At 41.6% G+C, this 24384-nt stretch overlaps 1 protein-coding gene across 5 annotated transcripts in view; it reads right to left on the minus strand.

The window, feature by feature from the left end:
• Window positions 1–290: 290 nt before the first annotated feature.
• The window catches only part of PPP1R12C (protein phosphatase 1 regulatory subunit 12C), a 114478-nt gene continuing 90384 nt past the window's right edge, over window positions 291–24384 (minus strand). For all 5 annotated transcript variants that reach the window (XM_075839910.1, XM_075839911.1, XM_075839913.1 and 2 more), the window contains 10 exons: window positions 23504–23594; window positions 22166–22288; window positions 16422–16509; window positions 13875–13981; window positions 9851–9906; window positions 8141–8234; window positions 6458–6562; window positions 5188–5238; window positions 3523–3573; window positions 291–1055 (listed from right to left, as the gene is read on the minus strand). In XM_075839910.1, coding sequence (XP_075696025.1) covers window positions 969–1055; window positions 3523–3573; window positions 5188–5238; window positions 6458–6562; window positions 8141–8234; window positions 9851–9906; window positions 13875–13981; window positions 16422–16509; window positions 22166–22288; window positions 23504–23594 — 853 coding nt within the window. In that variant the 3' untranslated portion in view covers window positions 291–968. The remainder of the gene's footprint in view (window positions 1056–3522; window positions 3574–5187; window positions 5239–6457; window positions 6563–8140; window positions 8235–9850; window positions 9907–13874; window positions 13982–16421; window positions 16510–22165; window positions 22289–23503; window positions 23595–24384) is intronic.

The following is a 24384-nucleotide window of genomic DNA, read 5'->3' on the forward strand; positions in this document are numbered from 1 at the left end:
ACACGGCTGTGTCTGCACTGCCAGAAGCTGGGCGTTCTGAAGAGAAGAGGATGTTACTTCTCTTCAGAGCGCCCAGCTAGTAAAAGTATTAAAAACGCCCCGATGTACGCACATAATACACACCCACTTGGACTTTTACTTTTAAACACACCCACTTGGACTTTTGCAAGCCTCATTTGCATAACTACAAAAATGGTCATAACTTGGCCAAAAATGCTCGTTTTTTAAAAATAAAAACGTTACTGTAATCTACATTGCAGCGCCGATCTGCTGCAATAGCAGATAGGGGTTGCAAAATCTGGTGACAGAGCCTCTTTAAAGATAGGATTACCTAGTATACGGCTGCAGGCAATGAGGGAACGGTGTCATATAAATAAGTGTCTAGCATCGGTGCACTCTTGGTTATTGCTGGATGGATAGATCTGGTATTTTCTATAGACACGTTAAGATTGCTGGAGTGGATATAGAAGGGTTTATCACAGTTGTAGTAAGACAGGCAGAGAGGTCCAATGGTTGCCCCAAGGGTTAAACAGGTGTTTGGTTATGACAAAGAATAAAGCCATTTGTTAAGCCAAGGGAGGAAACTTGTCCATGGGCATCACCTGATGCCAGTGCCATCACTTGGGGACATGTGGATATACACACACTAGTATATATTTATAGATTATACATTAAAAAAAAAAAAAAAAAAAAAAAAGAATAAAACTATTTTATAAACTAGGATCTTCGATTTCCTTGACGTTCGCAGACCGGGGAGCTGGCTCTGAAAGTCTGGCTCCAGTGTGTGCAGCTCAATGTCAAACAAGGCGTCTCTTCTGTTCCCAATACGGCTTTCTCTGCAGCAACTGACAAATCTGGGCAGTCAGGGGGTTTTTGCCAAGCCGACTTCTAGGACTGTTTTTGACCCCAGACAGGCTGAAGGTTGCGAAGTATCTGAAGGAGGATACCCTGCGCTTCCACGTGCTGCTTCACTTGGACAGTTTGCTGATGACTCTTATCAGAGCTGCATTCTCGTCCTTCAGTCTTTGATTGTCTGCCTTCAAATCAGACAGGACCTAAAAAGGAGATCAAGTATAAAGTCAAGACTATATTTAAGGCAGGTCTGCTATAGTTTTTTTTCGGCCAGCGCTATACTAGACTTTTTGTAGCGCTGCCGATTGATTTTAACTATTGCGCTACAGCTGCAGTCCAAACTAATACATTGAGTTGCATCAATCTTGAGGACTGCAGCGGTCACTCAAAAGTTAAAACAAATAAAATAGGTAGCGCTACAAAAAATCTCAGTGAAACCGTGGCCTAACAGGACCAACATACTGGTTAGAGAATTCAAGGGGTATTCTTGTTTCAGCAAATGTATTCTTTGCAGTATGAAATATTATACAATTTGCCAATATACTTTCTGTATTAATTTGGCATATTTTTTAAAACCACTCAAAGAAACCGGTGTGATCATCGCATGACCAGGACAGAGTTTTACCCCCTGGAAGTAGACAATGACGGTTCCTATTGAATGACTGCAGAGAAAATTGTGAGGAATAACTTTACTACACAACGAGGCATGGATTACATGATTGTAGCGCTACGGATTGTCCATATAACAGCTGCAGTCCACAGGATTGCCTACAGTTCAATGTATTCCCTTGGACTGCAGCGGTAGCTCGATAGTAAAAATCAATCTTTGGTGCTAAAAAAAAAAATCTCTGTGTAGCCCAGACCTGAACAAAATGAGCTTTAAAGTCCATGTCTTGTTCTTGCACACGGCCATGACCGTAATGACAGGCCGCGGTTGCTGCCGTGGACAGCCGCCCGCATTTTCGGCCCATAAAAAGCAAAAGATAGGACATGACCTATCTGTTGCTATTTACAGGCCGTGCTCCCATACTTTGGACACCTTCCCGTAAATAAATGGGAAGGTGTCCGTGGACAATAGCAGTGAAGAGGTCCGTAATTGCGGACTGTAATTACAGATGATTCTTACGGTAGTGTGCATGGGGCCTAACAGTGTGCACACTAATAAATACAGAACACTTTATGGTGAAATCATTTACTATTAAAAGGGTCACTGATTTCATTAAACGGACAGGTCAGCTTATATCAGAGGGGTCTGGGTATTGAAACCACCACTGACAGCTGGAATGAGGAGACAATCACTGGCCTGAACACTGCCCCCTACAGCTCCGGTCACGATTTTCTTCCACTCTTCCTATGGGTGGAATAAGCTGAAGACGGACGATTATCTATCAGGCGCACTTCAGCGAGCTGTGGCTTTCCAATGCCAAAAAGGGCAGACAGGAGCCGAATGAGCACAGTGCTCTAGAAGTGTAACCCCCATCAGGACCACGGCCTTCCATCGCCGGAACGCCTGCAACTAAATTTCACTATTTGCAATATCACATACGGGTGAATTATTATTTATTTATTTTTTTATACTTTGGCCAAATATTTGTTTTTATTTTTGGGGCACAGATGAGGCTTTAATGTGTTACCAAGGCAGAATCGGCATCTTTCAATTTTTTACGTTTTATGAAGGGGAAAATGAGGAAAAATTGGTGAACACACAAATTTCCTTAATTTTTTTTCTTTTGTAATTTATCATAATTTTTTTTTAACTGGACAAACTTATGTCACAACACAATCCCCGTTCTCTTCAGTGCATAATGAGAACAAATATGCCCACATTGCCCCACTATAACACTCAAGAACAAAAAGGTCACAATTTTTTTCTTCTAGCGCAACGCTTTCCTCCAGGTGATAGATGGGTTCTATAAACGAGGCTGAGAACCCGTGTACAGAAATTTTTATTGTAGACATTAGAACAAATAGGGGCGGAGATAGGGAGGAGAAAAAAAAAAAAAGAGCTAGTGACTGGTAAGGATTTGTGCGCACTTTCTGTGATATGCACGCATTATTATATGTATATTATACGTCCATGTCACAGAACACAGTCCCTGACAATGTGGGTGGATTAGGGGAGGTTCTAATTTTTTTTCTTCTCTGGAGGAGAATGAGAACCGATAATAGTGATCTGATGTCTGCTGACCATTAGATCACTATTAGCAGTGATCTGCATAGAGAGGAATGCCAGGAAGACACAGATCATGTCCCCCCAGCATGCTCCGCTCCTCTCCACCAAACTGTTGGAAGCCTGTGATGTCATCAAGTCATCACAGGTTTCCATGGCAATGGCCCAAATGCAGGAAGGAAGCTTCCTGCACTTAGTGCCATTGCAAAACAGTGTTAACTTTGAGCGCAGAGTTTATCATATTTAGGGAGCTTAACATTAAAGCTTTCTGTAACTTCAGCAGGATTGTCCTAACAGTGTCCGCCCCATCTCTTTAATGGCAGAGCACTATACACCGCGATCTGCCATCAAACAGAATGACGTCAATTTATCTTGCTGCAGCAATGTAAATAGCCAGATTGGAGACGTGAGAGGGCTAATGAAATGATATTGATCCTTTAAAGACATGATATTGATATCACTTGTCATTCATACAATCCGGAAGAAAGTGGAGACATTACCTTTAACTCTTCTTCAAGTTCAGCTGCCTTTCGTTCTAATGCTCTTCTTTCCTGTGGGAAGAGATGGCCCAGAAAAGGTTAAAGTATTGCACAAAAAAGGACAGGGCTTCGCGAAAGGGGCCGTGGTCAGTTAGGGCATGACAAATTTACGCCAGCTTGTAGTTGGTGCAGATTTCCCTTTTAGGTGCGCAGGCAGCCAGAGACGCATCTAACTTGTAAGGCACGCCATCCTTAATAAACCCGTGTTTACGTTAAACTGACACTGCATACGCCGGGAAAGCTCTCAGCGTACAAGTTAAACGTATCCATAAGCCCCAATTAACCTGATGGAAGTCAAAAAGAGTGCCGTTTTGGTATAAAAATTTTTTTTCTTGCTGGGTAGAATAGTATGGTTGACTATGCTATTCTATCCAGAAGCCACTGTTAGGCATTCGTCACCTATAGGTTATAATGGCATACGCTGAATTTATACGTTATGAGGCGGTCACCAGAAATGTTCCTTTTAAACCAGCAACAGTAATATAGTGATAATATAGTGTACCGTCACCTTAATCTAACCGGTTTTCCTTTTGTCAACGGAGTGGCTCCGTTGCAGCGAAAATCACATTATTACTTATATGCAAGTGAGCTTTTTGGAGCAACGAGGGCGTCACCGTTACTCCAAACAGCTCTACCTTCTATCCCCAGTACGTCCCTTCCTTCCATCTTTGATTGACAGGGCCAGGCAGTTTAGCAGTAGTGATCACACCCGCACCTTTGCTTCTGAACGGCACATGCGCAGTACAGCCGATTAGCCCGGTGAAACTTCAGTGATGTACTGCGCATGCGCCAATTCAGAAGAATAGGCGCGGGCAAGCTCAGGAGAATCGGGGACAGGGGTGATCATGGCTTCTACACTGTCTAACCCTGTCATACGAAGGCTGGCTGGGTGGCTGGATGGATGGATGGCTGGATGGATGGCTGGCTGGATGGATGGATGGATGGCTGGCTGGCTGGCTGGCTGGCTGGCTGGCTGGCTGGCTGGTAGAGTTATTTGGAGCACCGGTGGCGCCCTCGTTGCTCCAAAAAGCTCATTTGCATATAAGGAATAAAGTTATTATTGCTGCAATGGAGCCACTCCTGAAAATTTAAAAATACCTTTAGATTCAGGGGAGGCTACACTATATTTCTATGCTTCTAGTTTGATAGGCAAATCTCTGGTGACAGACTCCCTTTAAACAAAGAGACTCCTGTCGCTTTTTAGTGACAAATGCCACGGTTAGGCATTCATCACAGCCTCCATCTAAAGAATACTTTGGGAGCTTTATCTACCGTATATGTCAAACGGAGACCATAAGCGTAACTTTGTAAATACTTTTTTTTACAGCTTTTATAACCAGTTTGATTTATATATCCCCATTCATATACATCGCACATTTCATGTATAGATCTCAAGAGCACCACATTACCATTTAAAGGTATTTCACAAACAGTGCGGCTGTAATGTTGAGTCTCTTACTGACTGGCATGGACGGTGACAAAGACATAAGCCATCTCCATACAGACTGTGATAAGACCTAAAGGTCGGAATCTTTTAGACAACTCACTGATCATTTAAGAATGGGCTTGTATTTTGAGCAATGAGATGTTGATAATAAAATATTTAACAACCAGTATAATACATACAAATCGCTCCAGCTCCAGCAAGGCAGGTCTCTCTGCATGGCGTTCCTGACGCTGGGGAAAGACAGAAATAGTTCATGTAAAGTTCTGTAAGAAGCGATGACAAGCATGGAAAATAAACTGGAAACATCTTTATACAATTAAAAGGTCGGCACCACCAAAATACTAAATGCAGAATATTCACGGAGGATGATCCTTGACCTGTATGTTCAGGTAGAAAAGTATCACATTACATGTGAGGAACAGGACATGGGCAAGGATAATAGTCATGAAGTAAATAAAAAATACAAATAAAAACAACAATTAATCTTAAAAGTGGAGACTATTGTACAAATATTAGTAAAACATGGCTGCTTTCCTCCACAAACGACGCCATTTCTTGTCCGAAGGCTTTGCCGGGTACTGCAGTTTTCCCCTATTCACTTAAATGGGACTGAGCTGCAATACCACACATTGCCCATGGATAAAAATGGCATTAATCTTCTATTCCCACTAAAAATAGAACATATCAACAGTAAAAATTGTTATTTTCAGTCAAGTAAAATTTCCATTAAGCCATCACTATAATCTAGGAGGCTGAGTGGCAATCAATAGGACTTCCATTACAGCACCCACATGTAATGCCACCTAGCTTGCCCAGACCCATTGATGACAAATCTACTTTTTTATCCATTGATATATCACTCGTTCCTGTATTGCTGCATAACTAAGCATGAATGCCATTCAGGAAGAGCTGGTTGACAACCTCATGGGAGCCGTAAAAAGATGCATTTAAGAGACCACTAAACAGAACTAAGAAATATGACGGAAGAGGACGACTCAAATTCCCAGAAGAGTGAAATGTTTTAGCTGCAAACATCGGACTAACTCCATATTAATGGCTATAAATTTAAAATGTGACGTCATAAAAGCTCCAGCAGGTGTCCCAATACATTTGTCCACAGTGTGTGTGTGTGTGTATATATATATATATATATATATATATATATATATATATATATATATATATATATATATAAAATTTATTTGGTCATGTTTTGACAGATTGTGAATCATGAAATAGTCCTGTACGAGAGTAAAGTTAGACATATTGTATGTCAGAATAATGGAGTGTCACGCTATTAATAAGGATTATTTGCATGAATTATACATAAGTACGATCAACACCCGTTTTGTTCCTTCTGAGCAGATTTTAATGCGTGCCTAAAAATAGCCGTAATTATGACTTTAACCATATGATGTCGTGTCCAGGGCACCACCATAAACAAAGTACCTGCGTGACCCGCTCCAGCTCCAGCTTTAACTGAGTGAGTTTCAGCTCTGCCTCCTGAAGCTGTTCTCTCAGCGACTCATTTTCAGAAATTAAATCTTCATATAACTGTGAAGTGACCAGAAAACAGAAATCTACCGTCAAATAAAGTAATTCATAAGTGCCTTAAAATAAATTACTCATAAAGCAAACTCCGGCAGAAAATAAAGTTTTACTAAATGGACCCCACAACTTCGCTAAAAAGACGACTTGGGACATTTTTGACCCAACTGCCCCACATGCTTGTTTTTTTAATGGGGGGGGGGGGGCTCTGGCAACAGTCCTCCGTGCGGACTAATTATGGCAAATTTCACCCCTTCCTGACAATGATGCTATTGGCTGCAGCTTCAGGGCATTGACGTCATTGCTGCCCACAGCACTGTATTTGCTTGGAAAGCTTTACACTCGATTATAGCCCATTCCTGATAATGTCCTGTATAGCTAATACCTGCTGGACACGGATTCAGCGGGGGGCTGGATATTGCTTAGTGTTGCTGGTCTCCTACCACAGACAAACCAGTATTGGAGGCTACAGATTTGTGAGAAGGAGGAAGGGGGAAATGGCTGATCTCCTGGGACAGATAGAAGAATTTATGTTTTTCACAGACTTGACTTTGAAGGAGTCTTATAGAAATGTTGCAGAGAACACAGGGGTTAGTTTCCTTCTGATCTCGATCAATCTCAGCTGTCAGTCAGTGGGTCTTAACCAAGGAGTTTTTAATGTATTTTTTTTGCATGTTAAAGGCTATGTATAACCTTTGAACTGACTTTTTTTTTATTGTTCATTTGCCTTCTAAATGCAAAATTAAACAACTCTCTAAAATAGTCCTCATTAAAAATGTTGTATCTTTTTTTTCTTCTGTAGAGTCTGTGTAACTCCTGTAAACAGCTGGTTTCCTGCAAATTCTAACTCAAATCCGTCAGTCAGTCCACTTCTCCTGACGTCTGACTAAACCGCTCACCCCCTCTCTTCTCTGTGTGTTCAAGTGTTCAGGGAGAGCAGATCATACAAGCGGTTAGAATCAGCGTAGATAGCGTGTGCTCTCCTCCCTATCAATATGCTTTTTATATATTCTGACTTGATGTGTATAACCTGCTGCTACCGCCAACACAGAGAAGGGAGGGGGAGAGCAGTTGAGTCAGCCGTCAGGAGCAGTGAACTGACTGATTCGAGTTAGAATTCGCAAGAGACCAATTGTCTACATGAGTTACACAGACACTACAGCAGCCAAATGGTAGGACATTTTTTTTTTTTTAACAAAGACTATTTAGAAAGTTGCTTAATTCTGCATTTAGAAAGCAAAGGAACAATAAAAAAAAATTTCCTCAGTTTAAAGGTGCCTTTAAGAGTTCCACTATAGAACAAATTTTAAGGGGTAATACAAATACATTGTTCCAGTACATGAATTAACCAGAACCATATTTCTATTTACTTATGTTGGTAAGAAATAGAAAGTTCCAGAAAACACTCTGAGATTGTCCGGTCATTCTTTGATGATCACGTTAGTTGATGTAATGCTAATATCACATTGTTTGTATGCAGAAGAATCTCATAACTTTTGTAATCTCCTAAAGTCTGAATGAAGATGAGAAGTCTCCCAAAGAGATGTCAGTGAATGGGGATTAGTGAAGAAGATGTCCACGTACCTTTTTGTAATCTTTGTCAGACTCATCCCTGTGCCTTAGAAATGAGTATGTTCCTGCTCTGTATGGCAAAATACTGTTTAGGCTTTCTGTTACCCTGCAATTAGAAAGCACCCAATGTATTGTATCTATGCAGCGGCAGGTATAGACATTTATAGCAAGCAGAACTGAAAATGTACTTTTGGGCAGAATTTCTAAAGGTAAACTTTATGTACCGTAAGTCGTTTTTTCTTCTAGGTGGAGGTATTTATTTTGTATTCTTTTTCACCCTTTCACCTGTGCACGTGTGTTCACTCTGCTCTCGCTTCCAATGGTCTAGTTTTATATTTATTTATAAGTGGGGTGGTTTATGGCCATCTGATGAGATATACTGTATATCTTTTACTTTATATATTTTTTTATAGGATATGAAGCATAAAGATCTCATCATGAACTCATATGGATCACAATAGTTGTACATAAATGCATTGGGCTTTCTATTAGATACACACTTTTTGCCCTTTGCTTTGCCCTTTCCCAAAATGGCAATTCGGTGCGTCCGTTTATGGCGCATTCGTTGCTCCCCGCCTCCATATGGTGTGGTACTAGATTGGACGCACACATATCTTTGTGCTATGCCATTGGGGATTGTGGGCAGCGCGTCCGGCATGAAGGGACTCACCCATGTATATGTCTAGCAGTTTGCCCTTTTACAATATGGAGTGCTGCATGCGCCGCCCCTGCTTCTCCCTCTCTGTAGTGTGTATTTATGTTGACGGGCATGGACATGTGCAGTCGGCATCTTCCGCATGCCGGGATTGGGAGCCCGGGGCGTGTGTTCGCCGCACATTGGATTCATTCTTTACACAGGTGTGTATTATATATTTATCGTCATAGCATTTTAATGAAACATCACACCCCGTGTGTTATTTTATTGGATTATTCTACTTAAGACTCCTCCCAATATTCCTTCTATTTAAGAACGATATCCTCTACCACTCCGTACCCCTTGAAAAAGCTGATGGCGAAACGCGCGTCAGGGCTCTTAGTGTGGTGGTGGTCGTGTGTGTGTGTGTGCGTGTGTGTGTGTGCGTGCGTGCGTAGCGAGATAGCATTCAGCACACTGGTTGATATCTGCTTTAGATTCTTATTTGGGTCCTCACATATACATTATATATATATATATATATACATACATATATATACACACACACACACACACACACACACACACACACACATATATACATACACACACACACATTTCTTCTAGTGGGATTACAATGACAAACATTGTTACTGTAGTGTATAAAATACTATTCCCCCTGTAGTGCATCATGCTGTACCATGTTGTGTTTCCACTGTGAGTTTCATTATACGTACTGCGGTCCCCTTATTCCCACCACATTAAATGTTTTTTTAACGGTGTTGAATTTAAGGTCTTGTTGGCCAATTTGTTTTAAGGTCATTTGTAATAAAGACTTCAACTGTTGTATGGTGCAAACTGTGTACTATTAGTTCTTTCTTTGATGTTGATACGAATAGGTTTACATAGAAGTCTATAGATATGCTCCCTATGTAAGTAGTGTCTGCGTGTTCGATATATAAAAAAAAAAGTATATTCCTTGAAATTGCCAGTAAAGGGGTGGGGTAGTCTATTGAGTAGGGTTTACCTTGATGGGACAACCCCTTTTAAAGGTTTAATAGAAAGAATCACTAGGAAGTGACAATTACCTGTGTCCAGATGTGTCATTGTGGTTTACAGCCTCTGTATCCTCATTGTCTGTAACCTGTAAATTGAAGAATTGAATTAGGCGCCTCTGGAAAAACGGTCAGCAATGGTAATATAAGGGCATACAGGCAAATACTGATAGAACCAACATTGTGAACGAGTGACTCAAAGCTTTGCAACACTAAAGAGTCAAAGTAAACAATGTAATAAATGTATGCCCCTCCAGTAAGGAACAAGGAAAGCCGTTTCTCATGCATGAAGATTTAATCTGGAAGATTACTAAAAGGAAGCTGCTCTGAAATCATTCTCTACCAATAGTTGTCTCTTTGTGTCCTCTAGTGGTAATATTAGTTTGTCATCTGGCCTAAACATAGGTGGAATAATGAGCATGCCGCGGATTATAAAATCTGCATCGTGGTCACTATTCCGGGCAGATTTTTACTGGAACATATGAATGAGGCATAACATACTCTATTCACATGCATTGCTTGCAGAATGGTTGTGGATTCTGTCCTAACAGTATTCATAACGTATGAACCAGGACTCATACTCTTTTAATGACTTATATTAACCCTGTTAAGGAGGACGTCCCAGCATCTTATGTACATATATTACCTTTAAACCACTCCCTCCATTACCAGAACATTTTTTTTTGTTCTGCTTCGCCCCTCTCCCCTCATTACCGAGTAATGATCATCCGTACTTTACTTTGGTAGTTCACTATAGTTAGCCAATGGGGCGTGAAATGCAGTGACTCTCCCTGGGTGGAGCCATCTTCACTGCCTCTGTCCAATCAGCAAGAGGCAGCTTTAGACAAATATGTTTGCAAAGAAGTCTTCTTTCGCGAGACCATGCTAGGCAAGGCTGGTCATAAGCTGCCTTGCAATGATTGGACAGCATCCGAAGTAGTGAAGATGGCTCCACCCAGGGAGATTCACTTTAGTTCACGCCCCGTTGGCTAAATACAGTGAAATAGCATATGGGGCACCTAAAGTACGGAGCATCATTACTCAGTAACGTAGGGAACTAGAACAAAAAGAAAAACAGTGCTGGAAAAAGGGAGGGAGCCGGCCAAAGGTAATATATGTACACATGATGTTAGGACCTGGTGACAAGTCCTCTTTAAAAACAGCTATGTTGGGTGTGGCAGTATTCCATGTATAGGGATCCTTTAATGGCTTCTTAAGGGGGTTATCCAGGGACCATAAAACGAAAAAAATAAAAATATATGTGTGTAATCAGCAATTGCACATTGCTAAATTTAACTGCCTGCAAGAAACCATATTTTTTCATATCTCACCACACGCCGGTGTAACAATGTTGCTGCTCTGTACCTTCCGTGCTTTGGGTGGGGCTTTTCCTTCAGCTACGGAAGGCACGCCCACCCTCCGCTCTGCACTTCTGCAGCGGTAATTGTTCCCGCCGCTGCGTGAACAATGTGCATGCGCGGGGAAACTAGACAGCACTGTGGGAGAGAGGACTGGCTAACTTTCTCAACATCGTCGCAGTGCCATTCCCCCCCCTCGTGGTCACGTGCTTTGATGATGCGCCAACACAGGAGAGAGAGCCTTCTCGATCACGTGACTTCAAAACGGAACTTCTAATTTTCATACTTGACATCAGCGCACAACAAGAACAAGAAATATATTAGTAAGTCAGCTTAATTTAGGTTAGTTTAATATTGAAATAGAATTTTATGGCACCGGATAACCCCTTTAAGTACGTAAATGAATGTGCAACATTGAACTAAATAGCAAAAGGTCATAAGTTCAGAATCAGCATTGTACTAGACACAGTAGACCAACAATCCATATTACAGTGCTCGTAAGAATATGCTGCCATACAAGTAATGGGTGAGTTTAAGGCAAGGTGGTTCTTGAGTTTCACTTTAACTGCTCAAGGACAGATCCAAGCCTGGCGGCAGTTTGGCTGATCACTTAGGACTTGTCAGCTGCAGCCATGTCATCATAGGTTTCTGGGTGAGGTCATTAACATGTAATGTACACCCGCTCTTCAGGCATGCAAACAGAAACTCAATTGCAATGTGTGAATGATAAGCAGAGTCACAACGTACAGTACAAAGAATTCTACAAAAGGACAATATAATACACAAGGAAGTATAATAAAAAGGAACAGATAAGAGCCCGGTGACTACAACACTGCAGCAAGGTCGTCAAATGCTGAGCCGAACAAATGACTTTCACTTTTAACTCTGTACTGAATCGTTCAGTTCAAACCAGGGGAATTGGTGCTGGAAGTCCTGTAGTTTTTCCGAATATTGATGACGCGCTGACACGGCCCCACGTGGTTGAGGGCTTGCCTCCTGTGCCGTTCTTGTTGGCATGTTATCAAGCGCACGACTGCAAGGGGCTGTCACTGGAGCCTCGAGCAGAGCATCAGCTAGCGCTCTGCCCGGGACTCCAGCACTGCTCCAAATGTCACGGACCATATATGGAGAGTGACATCAGGAGTTTCCTATTGCTGGAGTCCCCGAGCAGAGAATCAGCACTGCTACCAGTATAGCAATGTTGGAGCAGTGGTCAACTTGGATATCATAATACACTCCCCTTTAGAACAACGAGGATCTGGTCACAGCAGGAACAGTAGATGGCTTTAAAAAAGGTTCAGATCTTTTCTTATCTGAACCTTTTTTATGTCCATGTGTAGAATTTTTGTTTGAATGTTGATTCAGTCTGATCGCCACTTGGGATCAAGAGGAACATTTTTCCTTTTTAGGGCAGATTGGTTATTGGTTTATGGGTATTTATCTTATTTTAGACCTTCCACTGGATCAATAGGGGTAAAACGAAGTTCTATGGTTTCTCCTATTCCTTGGTAGAACTTGATGGACGTATGTCTTTTTTCAACCGTACTTACTATGTAATTGTCTTCTGGCATTTGATGTTTTATTAAAAGGAAGACCAAGAGAAAAATGTCAACACTTTCATGTAAAGATATCTCTTTAGGCCAGGACCACACACACTGCTTTGATGCAGTTTTTTTTAGCCAAACAGAGGAGTGGACACAAAAGAAAGGAGATGAATCGGTCTTTTCTTTATACCTTTCCTTTGGATCCACTTCTGTTTGGCTAAAACGGAGCCAAAAACTGCATCGAAAATGTGTGTGTGATCCTGGCCTTAGGGCTTTTTACTTTGTGGCAAATAAGTGAGGTCTTTCTCCTCTAGTCATAACATATACGTAGATGTGAGCTGGGTTGTCGCATTATCATTAATTCTAGAAGAAATATCTGTTACCCTCAGACACGAAGAAGCAGTTCCAGTAAGAACTTAACATTGTTATATGGTGACTGCTTCCTAATAACACAACAGATTTGACTGCAGTAAATTATATATATGAACGGATCTAATAAACCTGTTCTAGTAGATAAAATACAAGCCTGACAACCTATGCTTGTCTACAAATGATATCATTGGCACGTTCCATCATTAACACTGCTCTGAATTCAAGAGCCCCCCGGCTAATGACGTCCTACACTAATCTTTCCCTTCAGGCCTCCCACAAACAAGCGTGTTTGGTCCGTGTTATGTCCCTGCCTCGCTGCAGGACAAGTGTCCCGTACTGTAATCATGTTTTCAGTACGGGACAGCAGTCTCGCAGCGAGGCAGTGACACCTAGCGTCATAGATAATTATGATGCTAGGAGCCCTGCTCTCTGCCGTGTGTTCGGTCCGAGAAATGCGGCCAACATACGGACCGAACACGCTCGTGTATATCCGGCCTTAGACTACATAATACTCAAGCGTTACCAACAAGCTGGTCATACACATGCAATATCATTTCACCAGAAAAATTGGTGCTTTATTTCAATAGGGAAAGGGGAATATGCCATTGCCTGACCCCTCTGGCAGCAACTTATCTCCTGCTGGAAGAATGGATCAGGCACGTTGGAATCCAACATATACCATCAAGGGGCGATCAGGAGACCCCCATACACATTAGATCGGCAGGCTCGTCTAAAATTAACATGCCTAGTGCATAGCTTTACAGTACAGCAGCAAGTATTTACCCCCATGTTTGCGGATCCCAGTTCTTTCCTCCATCTTCTTCGGTCTCTTGTTGTCAAATGGTTTGTTTCTGTTTCACGATCTTCTTTGCGAACGCTTTCAAGTTCCACTGTAGGTGAAAAGAAGTTTTGTAAGCCACACCAAACATAGAAATTATCGAATTATTGCACAATGCAATATCCTAAATCTATCGATTTATGGACTTGCATAAAGTTTTTGTTTTTTTCACTAAACAAGTTAAAGAGGCTCTGTCAACAGATTTTGCAGCCCCTATCTGCTATTGCAGCAGATCGGCGCTGCAATGTAGATTACAGTAACGTTTTTATTTTTAAAAAACGAGCATTTTTGGCCAAGTTATGACCATTTTCGTATTTATGCAAATGAGGCTTGCAAAAGTACAACTGGGCGTGTTGAAAAGTAAAAGTACAACTGGGCGTGTATTATGTGCGTACATCGGGGCGTGTTTACTACTTTTACTAGCTGGGCGTTGTGTATAGAAGTGTCATCCACTTCTCTTCACAACGCCCAGCTTCTGGCAGTGCAGACACAGCCGTGTTCTCCAGAGATCACGCTGTGACGTCACTCACAGGTCCTGCATCGTGTCGGCACCAGAGGCTACACTTGATTCTGCAGCAGCATCAGCATTTGCAGGTAAGTAGCTACATGGACTTACCTGCAAACGCCGATGCTGCTGCAGAATCATCTGTAGCCTCTGGTGCCGACACGATGCAGGACCTGTGAGTGATGTCACAGATCTGCACTGCCAGAAGCTGGGCGTTGTGAAGAGAAGTGGATGACACTTCTATACACAACGCCCAGCTAGTAAAAGTAGTAAAAACGCCCCGATGTACGCACATAATACACGCCCAGTTGTACTTTTACTTTTCAACACGCCCAGTTGTACTTTTGCAAGCCTCATTTGCATAAATACGAAAATGGTCATAACTTGGCCAAAAATGCTCGTTTTCTAAAAATAAAAACGTTACTGTAATCTACATTGCAGCGCCTATCTGCTGCAATAGCAGATAGGGGTTGCAAAATCTGGTGACAGAGCCTCTTTAATAATCACCAATCCATGAACATTAAGAAAAGCTCTTGGCGTACTCGCTAAACGTGTCCAGAGGCCTCTATTAGCCAACACATGCCAAAAGAGAGTGTCCCTTTTGGCCTCAGTTGGGCTGGTATACCTTTTTTTTTTATTAGGTATGAAATAGCATAGTAGACTAAGCTATTCCATACAAAGCAGAAGCCAAAAAATATATAGCACGCTGTGTACTTTAATTTCACACGCGTTGTATGAAAATTAGGTTGGAGTGTCCTCCGAACAAAGAAGTGTCTACAGAGCAGTTGATTGACGGCTTTGCTTGTGTGAAGATGAAGAGAAGCAGAACTGTCAATCAACTCCAAAGGGGAAGGGAGTGGATGGAGCACAGCACAGCTAATTTGAATACGGCACAGCAAAAAAAAAAAAAAAAAAAAAAAAAAAGTTTTTTTTTTTTACACTCTTAGATCTTCAACACTGGTATGTTCCTACTACTTTACCCTATCGCTAACTAGTGGTGTCAGCCTAAAATCCCATCACAGACCGACTTCAACTGACAAAGTGATTGTCAGCCTTTTAACACCATATCGTTTTAAGGTTAAAAATGATGTGCTGATTCGTTTCTTAATATATCTTTATGGAGGTCAGAGCTCCCATTTTCTAATACAGAGCTCCAGGTCAACCTGCATAGAGGTTAAAAAAAAAAATTCCGTCTGGGGGAGTTCAGGAGCTTACTGCATGCAGTTTTAAAAACCAGTATGCAGTAAGCGCCCTCTAGTGGTGGCTGCAGACAACAAGAATTTCATTATTAACTCTATTCAGGGGTGTGGGAGCTCTGTATAAGAAAAACAGACCACCGCAGCCCCATCAAACAACTGATCGGCCGGGGGTGTTAACAACCAGACCCCAACCGATCTAATATTTATAGGCCATAATTTTAAAATACTGAATAACCCCTTTCAAGGAAACAATCTCTAGATCAGGGCCCATTAAACCCCGTTCTACCTTCTTGTGCTCATGCGGACTCCCGGCCACTTACGGATTACATGGTCGGGAGTTCTAGAAACATTGTATCTCGCTGAGCCACGCGGTTTCCGTAGCTGCCATAGAACTGAATAGTAGTTATGGAAACAGCGTAGCTCGCATGCTACATTGCTTCCGTAACAGCCATTCACTACTATGGGAGTTACGTAAACAGCGTAGCTCAGCAAGTTCTAAAGATAAGTGCGGGACAGAGATGGGACCCGCATCGGACGTTTATGACATAGCCTGTGGATAAGTCATAAATGCCCCTCATGGGAAAAACCCTTCAACTCCCTCCATAGAAATAACATGTCTAGCCAAGTCAAACAGTTAAGTTTATAGGGTAGCAGGGGATGATAGTTGAAGGTCACTACAGCTATTTATGATCTATGACAAGCTGCACAAGTGATGAGGGCACGATGAGTAAATTCAGTGAAGTGAATGTAAAGAAAAACAAAGAAGCAAAATGATAACATTGTATAACCTTTGTTTGATGGAGTATTCACAGTATTTACAGGTGCAGGTGTTACAGTTTCAGTGTTCAGTCCTAACCGAGATCTTCGGACCAGATCCTGTTCAAAAGCACAAAGAGAAGAATTAAAACGTTGTTCTCAAATTTCCGATACATATTCATGTGCTACAAAACTCATCTCCAGGACACTAAAAGTCCAGTTTAGTGCTGAACTGACCACTGTATATATTGTACAGCAATTCAGCACTAAAAAATGTCCTATCTTTCTACGGATATTGGACGTGACTCTGGCGGCACACACGGTCATGTGCATTAGGGCCAAGTACCTGAGAATGCATTGTGGGAAAACATGAGTACCATCACCTTAATGCATCGTCCCCAAATCTGTCCTTAGGAAAATTCATGCACAACTGTAAGCACATCCAGTGCCAACCCCAATTAACTTTATTTACAACGTCCCATAGAACTCCTTTGAAGGGGTTTTCAAATTATTACTTATGACCTATCCACAGGATAGGTGATAAATATCAGATTGGTGGGGGTCTGACTGCTGGGACCCCCACCGATCACGAAAACGGGCTTACCTGGCCATTCATGGGAGCCCGCATAGGAATGAAGCGGTGGTGCGCATGCTCGGCCACCATTCCATTAATTTCTATGGGGCTGCCGAGCGCTACCTTCAGAAGCCCCATAGAAACTAATGGAGCGATGGCCGAGCATGCACACTATCTCTCCATTCCTATGGGGCTCCCAGGAACAGCAAGGTAAGCTAGTTCTCGTGATTGAAGGGGGTGCCAGCGGTCAGACCCCCATTGATCAGATATTTACCACCTATCCTGTGGATAGGTGATGAATATTGATTATGGGAAAACCCCTTTAAGAAGCAGCCCACTTCACACGCTCACTGAAGATCTGTGAGCCAGAAGGCAATCCCTTCCTATGTAAAAGGCAATGAAGAAGATTTTCTGTACAAATGATTGCCAATAGGAGACAATCGGAGGACAAATCATGAAGACCGCTCTTTCCTAGTTCCATCAGCAGTAGTAACTTTACTAGTACTGTGTAATGCAGAAGTGAGATGAACTGGGTATTAGTAGAAATATGCATAAGACGGAGTTCAGCGTGTGCTGGAGCCTTTACAGCCATCAATGACTCCTGTAGAGACATTATTGTGGCCCCTGCTTCTATGTTACAATATAAGAGTATGAACAGGATTTTAAGATGTTCAGATTATACACATTTACAAGGACTGTACCTTTTACCATACTAGACTTTTAACCCCTTAAGGACGCAGCCTAGTTTTGGCCTTAAGGCTCAGAGCCCATTTTTCAAATCTGACATATTTCACTTTATGTGGTAATAACGTCGGAATGCTTAAACGTATCCAAGCAATTCTGAGACTGTTTTCTCGTGACACATTGGGCTTTATGTTAGTGGTAAAGTTTGGACGATATATTCAGTGTTTATTGGTGAAAAATGTCAAAATTTAGAGAAGATTTATAAAAAATAGCATTTTTCAGAATTTAAATGCATCTGCTTGTAAAACAGACGGTTCTACCACCCAAAATAGTTACTAGTTCACATCTCCCATATGTCTACTTTAGATTGGCATCGTTTTTTGAAGATTCTTTTATTTTTCTTGGATGTTGCAAGGCTTAGAACATAAACAGCAATTTCTCATATTCTTAAGAAAATTTCAAATGCCTTTTATTTAAGGTACCTGTTCAGTTCCAAAGTGGCTTTGAGGGGCTTATGTATTAGAAACCCCCATAAAACACCCCATTTTAGAAACTAGACCCCTAAAAGTATTCAAAACAGCATTTAGAAAGTTTATTTAACCCTTCAGGCATTTCACAGAAATTAAAGCAAAGTAGAGATGAAATCTACAAATTATGCTGAATTTCAATTGTATTCAATTTTTTTCTGTAACAGAGAAGGTTTTACCAGAGAAACACTACTAAATATGTATTGTCCAGATTCTGCAGTTTTTAGAAATGTCCCACATGTGGCCCTACTGCGCTCGTGGACTAAAACACAAGCCCTAGAAGCAAAGAAGCACCTAGTGCATTCTGAGGCCTCTTTTTTATTAGAATATATTTTAGGCAGCATGCCAGGTTTGAAGAGGTGTTGAGGTGCCAAAACAGTAGGAATCCCACAAAAGTGACCCCATTTCGGAAACTACACCCCTCAAGGAATTAATTTATGGTTGTTGTTACCATTTTGACCGCACAGTTTTTACACAGCACGTATTTGAATTGGGCTGTGAAATTTAAAAAAAATGAAATTTTTTCCAATAAGATGTAATTTTTGATAAAAATTTCTTATTTTCACAGGCAACAAAATACCCCATTTTGTTGCCCAATTTCTCCTCAGTGCAGCAATACTCCATTTGTGGTGATAAACTGCCGTTTGGGCCCATGGGAGGGCTCAGAAGGAAAGGAGCGCTATTTGTTCTTTGGAGTCCAGATTTTGCTGGATTGGTTTTCGGGTGCCATGTCGCATTTGCAGAGCCCCAGAGGTATCAAAGCAATAGAAACCCACCAGAAGTGACACCATTTTGGAAACTACACCCCTCAAGGAATTCATTTATTGGTGTTGTGACCATTTTGACCCCATAGTTTTTTCACATAACTTATTTGAATTGGGCTGGGAATTCAAACAGAATTAATTTTTTCCAATATGTAGTTTTGGCAGAAAATTTCCTTTTTTGACAAGAAATAAAATACTCCATTTTGTTGCCCAATTTGTCCTGAGTGCGGCAATGCCCAATTTGTGGTGATAAACTGACTTCTGGGCCCATGGGAGGGCTCAGAAGGGGGAATTTCTGGTGCGAAGTCATGTATGCAGAAGCACCTGAGGTACCAGTAAAGTTGAAACCACCAACAAGTGACCCTGTTTTAAAAACTACACCCCTTAAGGCATTCATCTAGAGGTGTAGTGAGCATTTTTACCGGAGACATACACCCCATAAACTGTAATGTGGGTTCTCCCGGGTATGGCAATACCTTACATGTGGCTGTTATCAGCTGCCTGGGCACACGGCAGGGCTCAGAGGGGAAAGATGAGGGGGATAAGCTGTGCGGAGTGCATCAGGGTAAGTAAAACTGGGGTAGATTAAAAATCAAGGGATGTATGATACATTTTGAAGCACTCTTTCATACAGAGCTCTGGTTATTCGGGACACGTGTCACATTGATATATTGTGTCCTCCCTTATCCCCCTCTTATAGCAGACTTTGTACCTCTTTTGACTTTTTCTTTTCTTGCCAGTTTGGGGAACTTTTCCTGGAAAGTGTTGCCCTGGTACGATGCGTGTGGCCTTGCTTCCAGAAGTACTTGGTGCCCCCACCCCCCTTCTTGATCCCTAAAAATTAGTTTCTTGATAACCACCTCTTGAAATTCCAGGAAAGTTCCCGTCTGGCCTGCACATCGACATAGCACGTACACATTGTACAATGCCATCTGTATGATGTGCCCGGCCAGCTTCTTATACCACACCGCATGGCGCTGTAGGGCTTCAGGACTTGATCTGACAAGTCCACCCCTCCCATGTACCTATTGTAGTCCAGGATGCAGTCTGGTTTGGGGGTCTCTGTACTGGTACATGGGTACTGGTGTGGCATCTCTCTTGTCTTGTACGTGACACACAATATGTTGCTGCTAGATTGTGCCCTGCTCTCACCCCTTCTGAGTGTTTGCCCAAACAGAGTCTTAGTGAGGCCTCTCAGATTTAGTCTAGCAGTGCCACATGCCGCAGGACTTCTGGAAGCGAGGCAGTTGAAGAGTGGGACGCTGGTATAAAAATTATCCAGGTAGAGATGGTAACCCTGGTCCAGCAGTGGGTGCACCAAATCCCACACAAATTTTTGCATTAACTCCTAGTAAGGGGGGCGGCATTCTGGGGGCTGAATACTGGTGTCCTTCCCTTCATATATCCTAAACCTGTAGGTATACCCTGATGCACTCTCGCACAGCTTATACATCTTCTTGCCATACCTTGCCCTCTTACCCGGCAGGTACTGGCGGAATTGAAGCCTCCCTTTAAAATGTACCAGGGACTCATCAATAGAAATATAATTCTCGGGGGTGTATGCTGGGAAAACCGGCCACTGAAACGGTCTAATAGGGGTCTCCGTTTATACAAACGGTCAAAACTGGGGTCGTCTTGGAGTAGGCAATGCTCATTAGGAGAAGCGAAGTATTGCCTCGTTTTTTTATTTTATTTTTAGGTTCCAGTTCAGTTCTGAAGTTGCTTTGAAGTTTCTAATATATAGTTGCCTATATATTAGAAACCCCCTATGAAACACCCCATTTTAGAAATTAGACCCCTCAAAGTATTCACAACAGCATTTAGAAAGTTTATGAACCCTTTAGGTGTTTCACAGGAATTTAGAGCAAAGTAGAGGTGAAATGGATTTTGAGGCCTCCTTTTTTATTAGGCACCATGTCTGGCTTGAAGGGGTCTTGTGGTGCCAAAACAGTGGAAACCCCCCAAAAGTGACCCCATTTTGGAAACGACCCCTTGAGGAATTCATTGTCGTTTTCTTGGGGTGCATGCGGCTTTTTGATCAGTTTTTATTCTATTTTGAGGTGGCGTGGTGACTAAAAAACAGCAATTCTACTATTGTTTTTTTATTCTATTTTTTTTTACAGCGTTCACCGTGCGTTATAAATGACATATTCACTTTATTCTGCGGGGCGATACGATTACGGCGATACCAGATGTTTATAGTTTTTTTTTATGTCTTATGGCGTTTGCACAATAAAATAATTTTTGTAATAAATCATTCACTTTTTGTGTTACCATATTCTAAGAGCCAGAACGTTTTTATTTTTCAATCAATAAAGCCGTGCGAGGACTTATTTTTTGCGTAACGAACTGTAGTTTCGATCAGTACTATTTTTAGGTACATGCGACTTTTTGATCTCTTTTTATTCCATTAATTGGGAGGTGAAGTGACCAAACAATTGTGATTCTGGTACGGTTTATTATTATTTTTTTTACGGCGTTCACCGTGCAGGATAAATAATGAAATAATTTTGTAGTTCAGGCCGTTACGGACGCGGCGATACCAATTATGTATAGTTTATTTTTTTATTTATCTATTTTTATTAATAATAAATGACTGATAAGGGAAAAAGGGGGATTTTTACTTTTATTTTCTTATTTTTACACATCTTTTTTAAACTTTTTTTTAACTTGATTACTTTGTCCCACTAGGGGACATGAGGGCAGGAGGCCCTGATCGCTATTCTAATACACTGCACTACATGCGTAATGCAGTGTATCAGAGCTGTCAGCTACTCACTGACAGCAAGCATAGTGGGTCCTGACTTTGTCAGGACCCATTAGGCTTCCGTCGATGGCATAGCCGGCGCCATTGTTTGGTGTCCGGTTGCCATAGTTACAATCGCCGGCCGCTATCGTGTAGCAGGCCGGCGATTGTAGCTTAACCCCTAAAAAGCCGCGATCTCTATTGAACGCGGCTTTTAAGGGGTTAATCAGCGGGGACACAGTGATCGGTCCCCGCTGTAGCTGTGACAGCTGCTGTACGAGACAGCAGCTGTCACAGCTCCCGTATGTGTCGCGAGGACGGCCGAAATGGCCGTTACTCCCGTGACGTACTATTCCGTCATGGAGCGCGAACAGGGCGGTTTCCATGACGGAATAGTACGTCACTGAGCGTTAAGAGGTTAAAGTTATGAACAAAACCACTTCAAAAATAAAACCTCATCAAAAAAGATTAAAATACTAACCATATTTTCTGCAGTATGCTCCTTGTCCACTCTCGCTCTATCATCTGTTTGTTCAGTAGACGGGAGATCTACAGACTTCCCTATCGTCTTCTCGGCTTCCTTCAGGTCAGTTAGAGTGACACCCTAATAATAATAATAAAAAATATATAGCCGGAATTTACTATATCTTTAACGTATATGACAAACTGATCTACATACAATAAGAGCAAAGCAATACAAATCCCAAATAATTCCTTCTATACCAACTACTCTACCTATTCGTGCTTACCATCTAAAAGGTCAGTGCAAAGCGAAGGCTTCACGTAGAATGTATATGGAAAGTTTTCTGCTTAAAAGGGGTTGTCCGACAATAGCAAAATTTTTCTTTTGTGAAATGAATAAGCTTTGTAATCTACTTTATTTTCCAAACCTACACAGATCGCAAATTTTCAGCCCCTGTCGCACAGTGCTGGAAGTTTAGACCAGCCGTTCTTGTGGTGACAGGGGGGGGGGGGGGGGGGGGGGGGAGCACTAAAGAGTGGAACCCCACTGTTGAGAACTGCTTATCAACAATACTTGATACCAGCACTTCTATAACAGAAAAGGTGACCCCCACTGCTCACCCCAAAATCATAAAGAGGTCCTAGTGCAGATGATCAGTGTCAACAGCAAATATCCATTTTTTTTTCAACATTTTTATTTAAGGCCCTGTTCACATCACGTTTTTTGGCCTACATCCCACGTATACACTGGAAAAAGATCCCCCCATATATGTTAATTGTAGGCTGTGACGGATGCCTAACCATGGCATACATTGCCAATAGGCTATAATGGTTAAAAAAAAAAAAAGCCTGCTTTTTTTTAAAACTGCCATCAAAATCCTGAAGGAAACTTGGAGACCGATTTTTTCTACTTGACAAAAAAACCCTCTATGTGAACATTTCCTAAGGAATCAGTTTAACGCAACCATCACCCATATGGTTTAATGGTAGCTGTTTAATGGATGTGTCATGAAAAGCTCATGCATATATCCATTTAACAGATCCCTGTGATGGATGCCATACAGTGGTATCCGTCATTTATAGGCGGCCATGTTAAAAAACGTATACTTTTTTTTTTTTTTTTTTTTAACAGGACTCTGCGAGATGGAATAGCAAAGTCTTATGCGCTATTCCACTTTTTTTTTTAGGCATATTGGTGTACACCAGCCGGAGGCCAAAAGGACAGTCTTGTCCTCTGTCTGACAATAGAGCCCTAAAGACATGTTTAGCGCGTATGTCAGAAGTTTTCCCAACGTACCCGCTAAGCAGAAAACATGGAGAACAATACCTAATAAGTAGCAAAAGTTGAATCTTTTACCTGAGTTGATCGCCTTGACTGCCTCATAAGCCGTGAGCGAGCTTTCCTTTGAGACTCGGATTCTTCATCACGAACAGGTGTTTGATACGACCTGATAAAAATAATTTGAGTAATTAAGTTAATGGTTCCATAAAGTATAACAATTTTCCCTATGTACGCATTCACGAAATGAAAGCTAAAGTGCTTATATAGGGGCTATTTGTGCTTATTGGACAGAGCCGATCACCACTCTAACTATGTACTTGCTGGAGCACCACAGCCACTTCAGCCTGCTGATCGTGGAGGTCAAACAATGACGGCCTTAGGCTATGTTCACACGCTTAACAAATAAGGGAAAACAGCTCCTGATATTCAGCCAGTTTTTTAAGAAACTAGCATTTTTTGCAGCGTTTTTGGGGCTGTTTTTCTATTGAGTCAATGAAAAATGGCTCCAAAAACAGCTCAAGAAGTGACATGCACTTCTTTTTACAAGGCGTTTTTTACGTGGCCGTTTTCAAAAAAGTTTTTGTCGGAACAGAACGTCGTATTTCCCATTGAAATCAATGGGCAGATGTTTGGAAGTGTGGAGGTTTGGAGGTGTTCTGCTACCGATTTTCCAGACGTTCTTCGGGCCAAAAATAGGCCTTGTGAACATACACTCACTCTAAGAAAACCCCTTTAAAACTGATAATTTTCCCATTTAGCTTGGCTCTATTCTATGGTGGTGTAAGGGTGAGGGCCAACAGGTAACTATGTAATTGAAAATCTCAGAAAAAGAACAAAATGGGTAAAAAAAAAAAAAAATCCAACCTGTCCAATACATTTTCCTTTTGATTGTCATACAATAGGTGAGGTTCTGGCAGACCACATAGAAAATTATTTTCAAATGAATTTTCAGCGGT

Source organism: Rhinoderma darwinii, chromosome 10, assembly GCF_050947455.1.
Source record: "Rhinoderma darwinii isolate aRhiDar2 chromosome 10, aRhiDar2.hap1, whole genome shotgun sequence".
Lineage (NCBI taxonomy): Eukaryota > Metazoa > Chordata > Amphibia > Anura > Rhinodermatidae > Rhinoderma > Rhinoderma darwinii.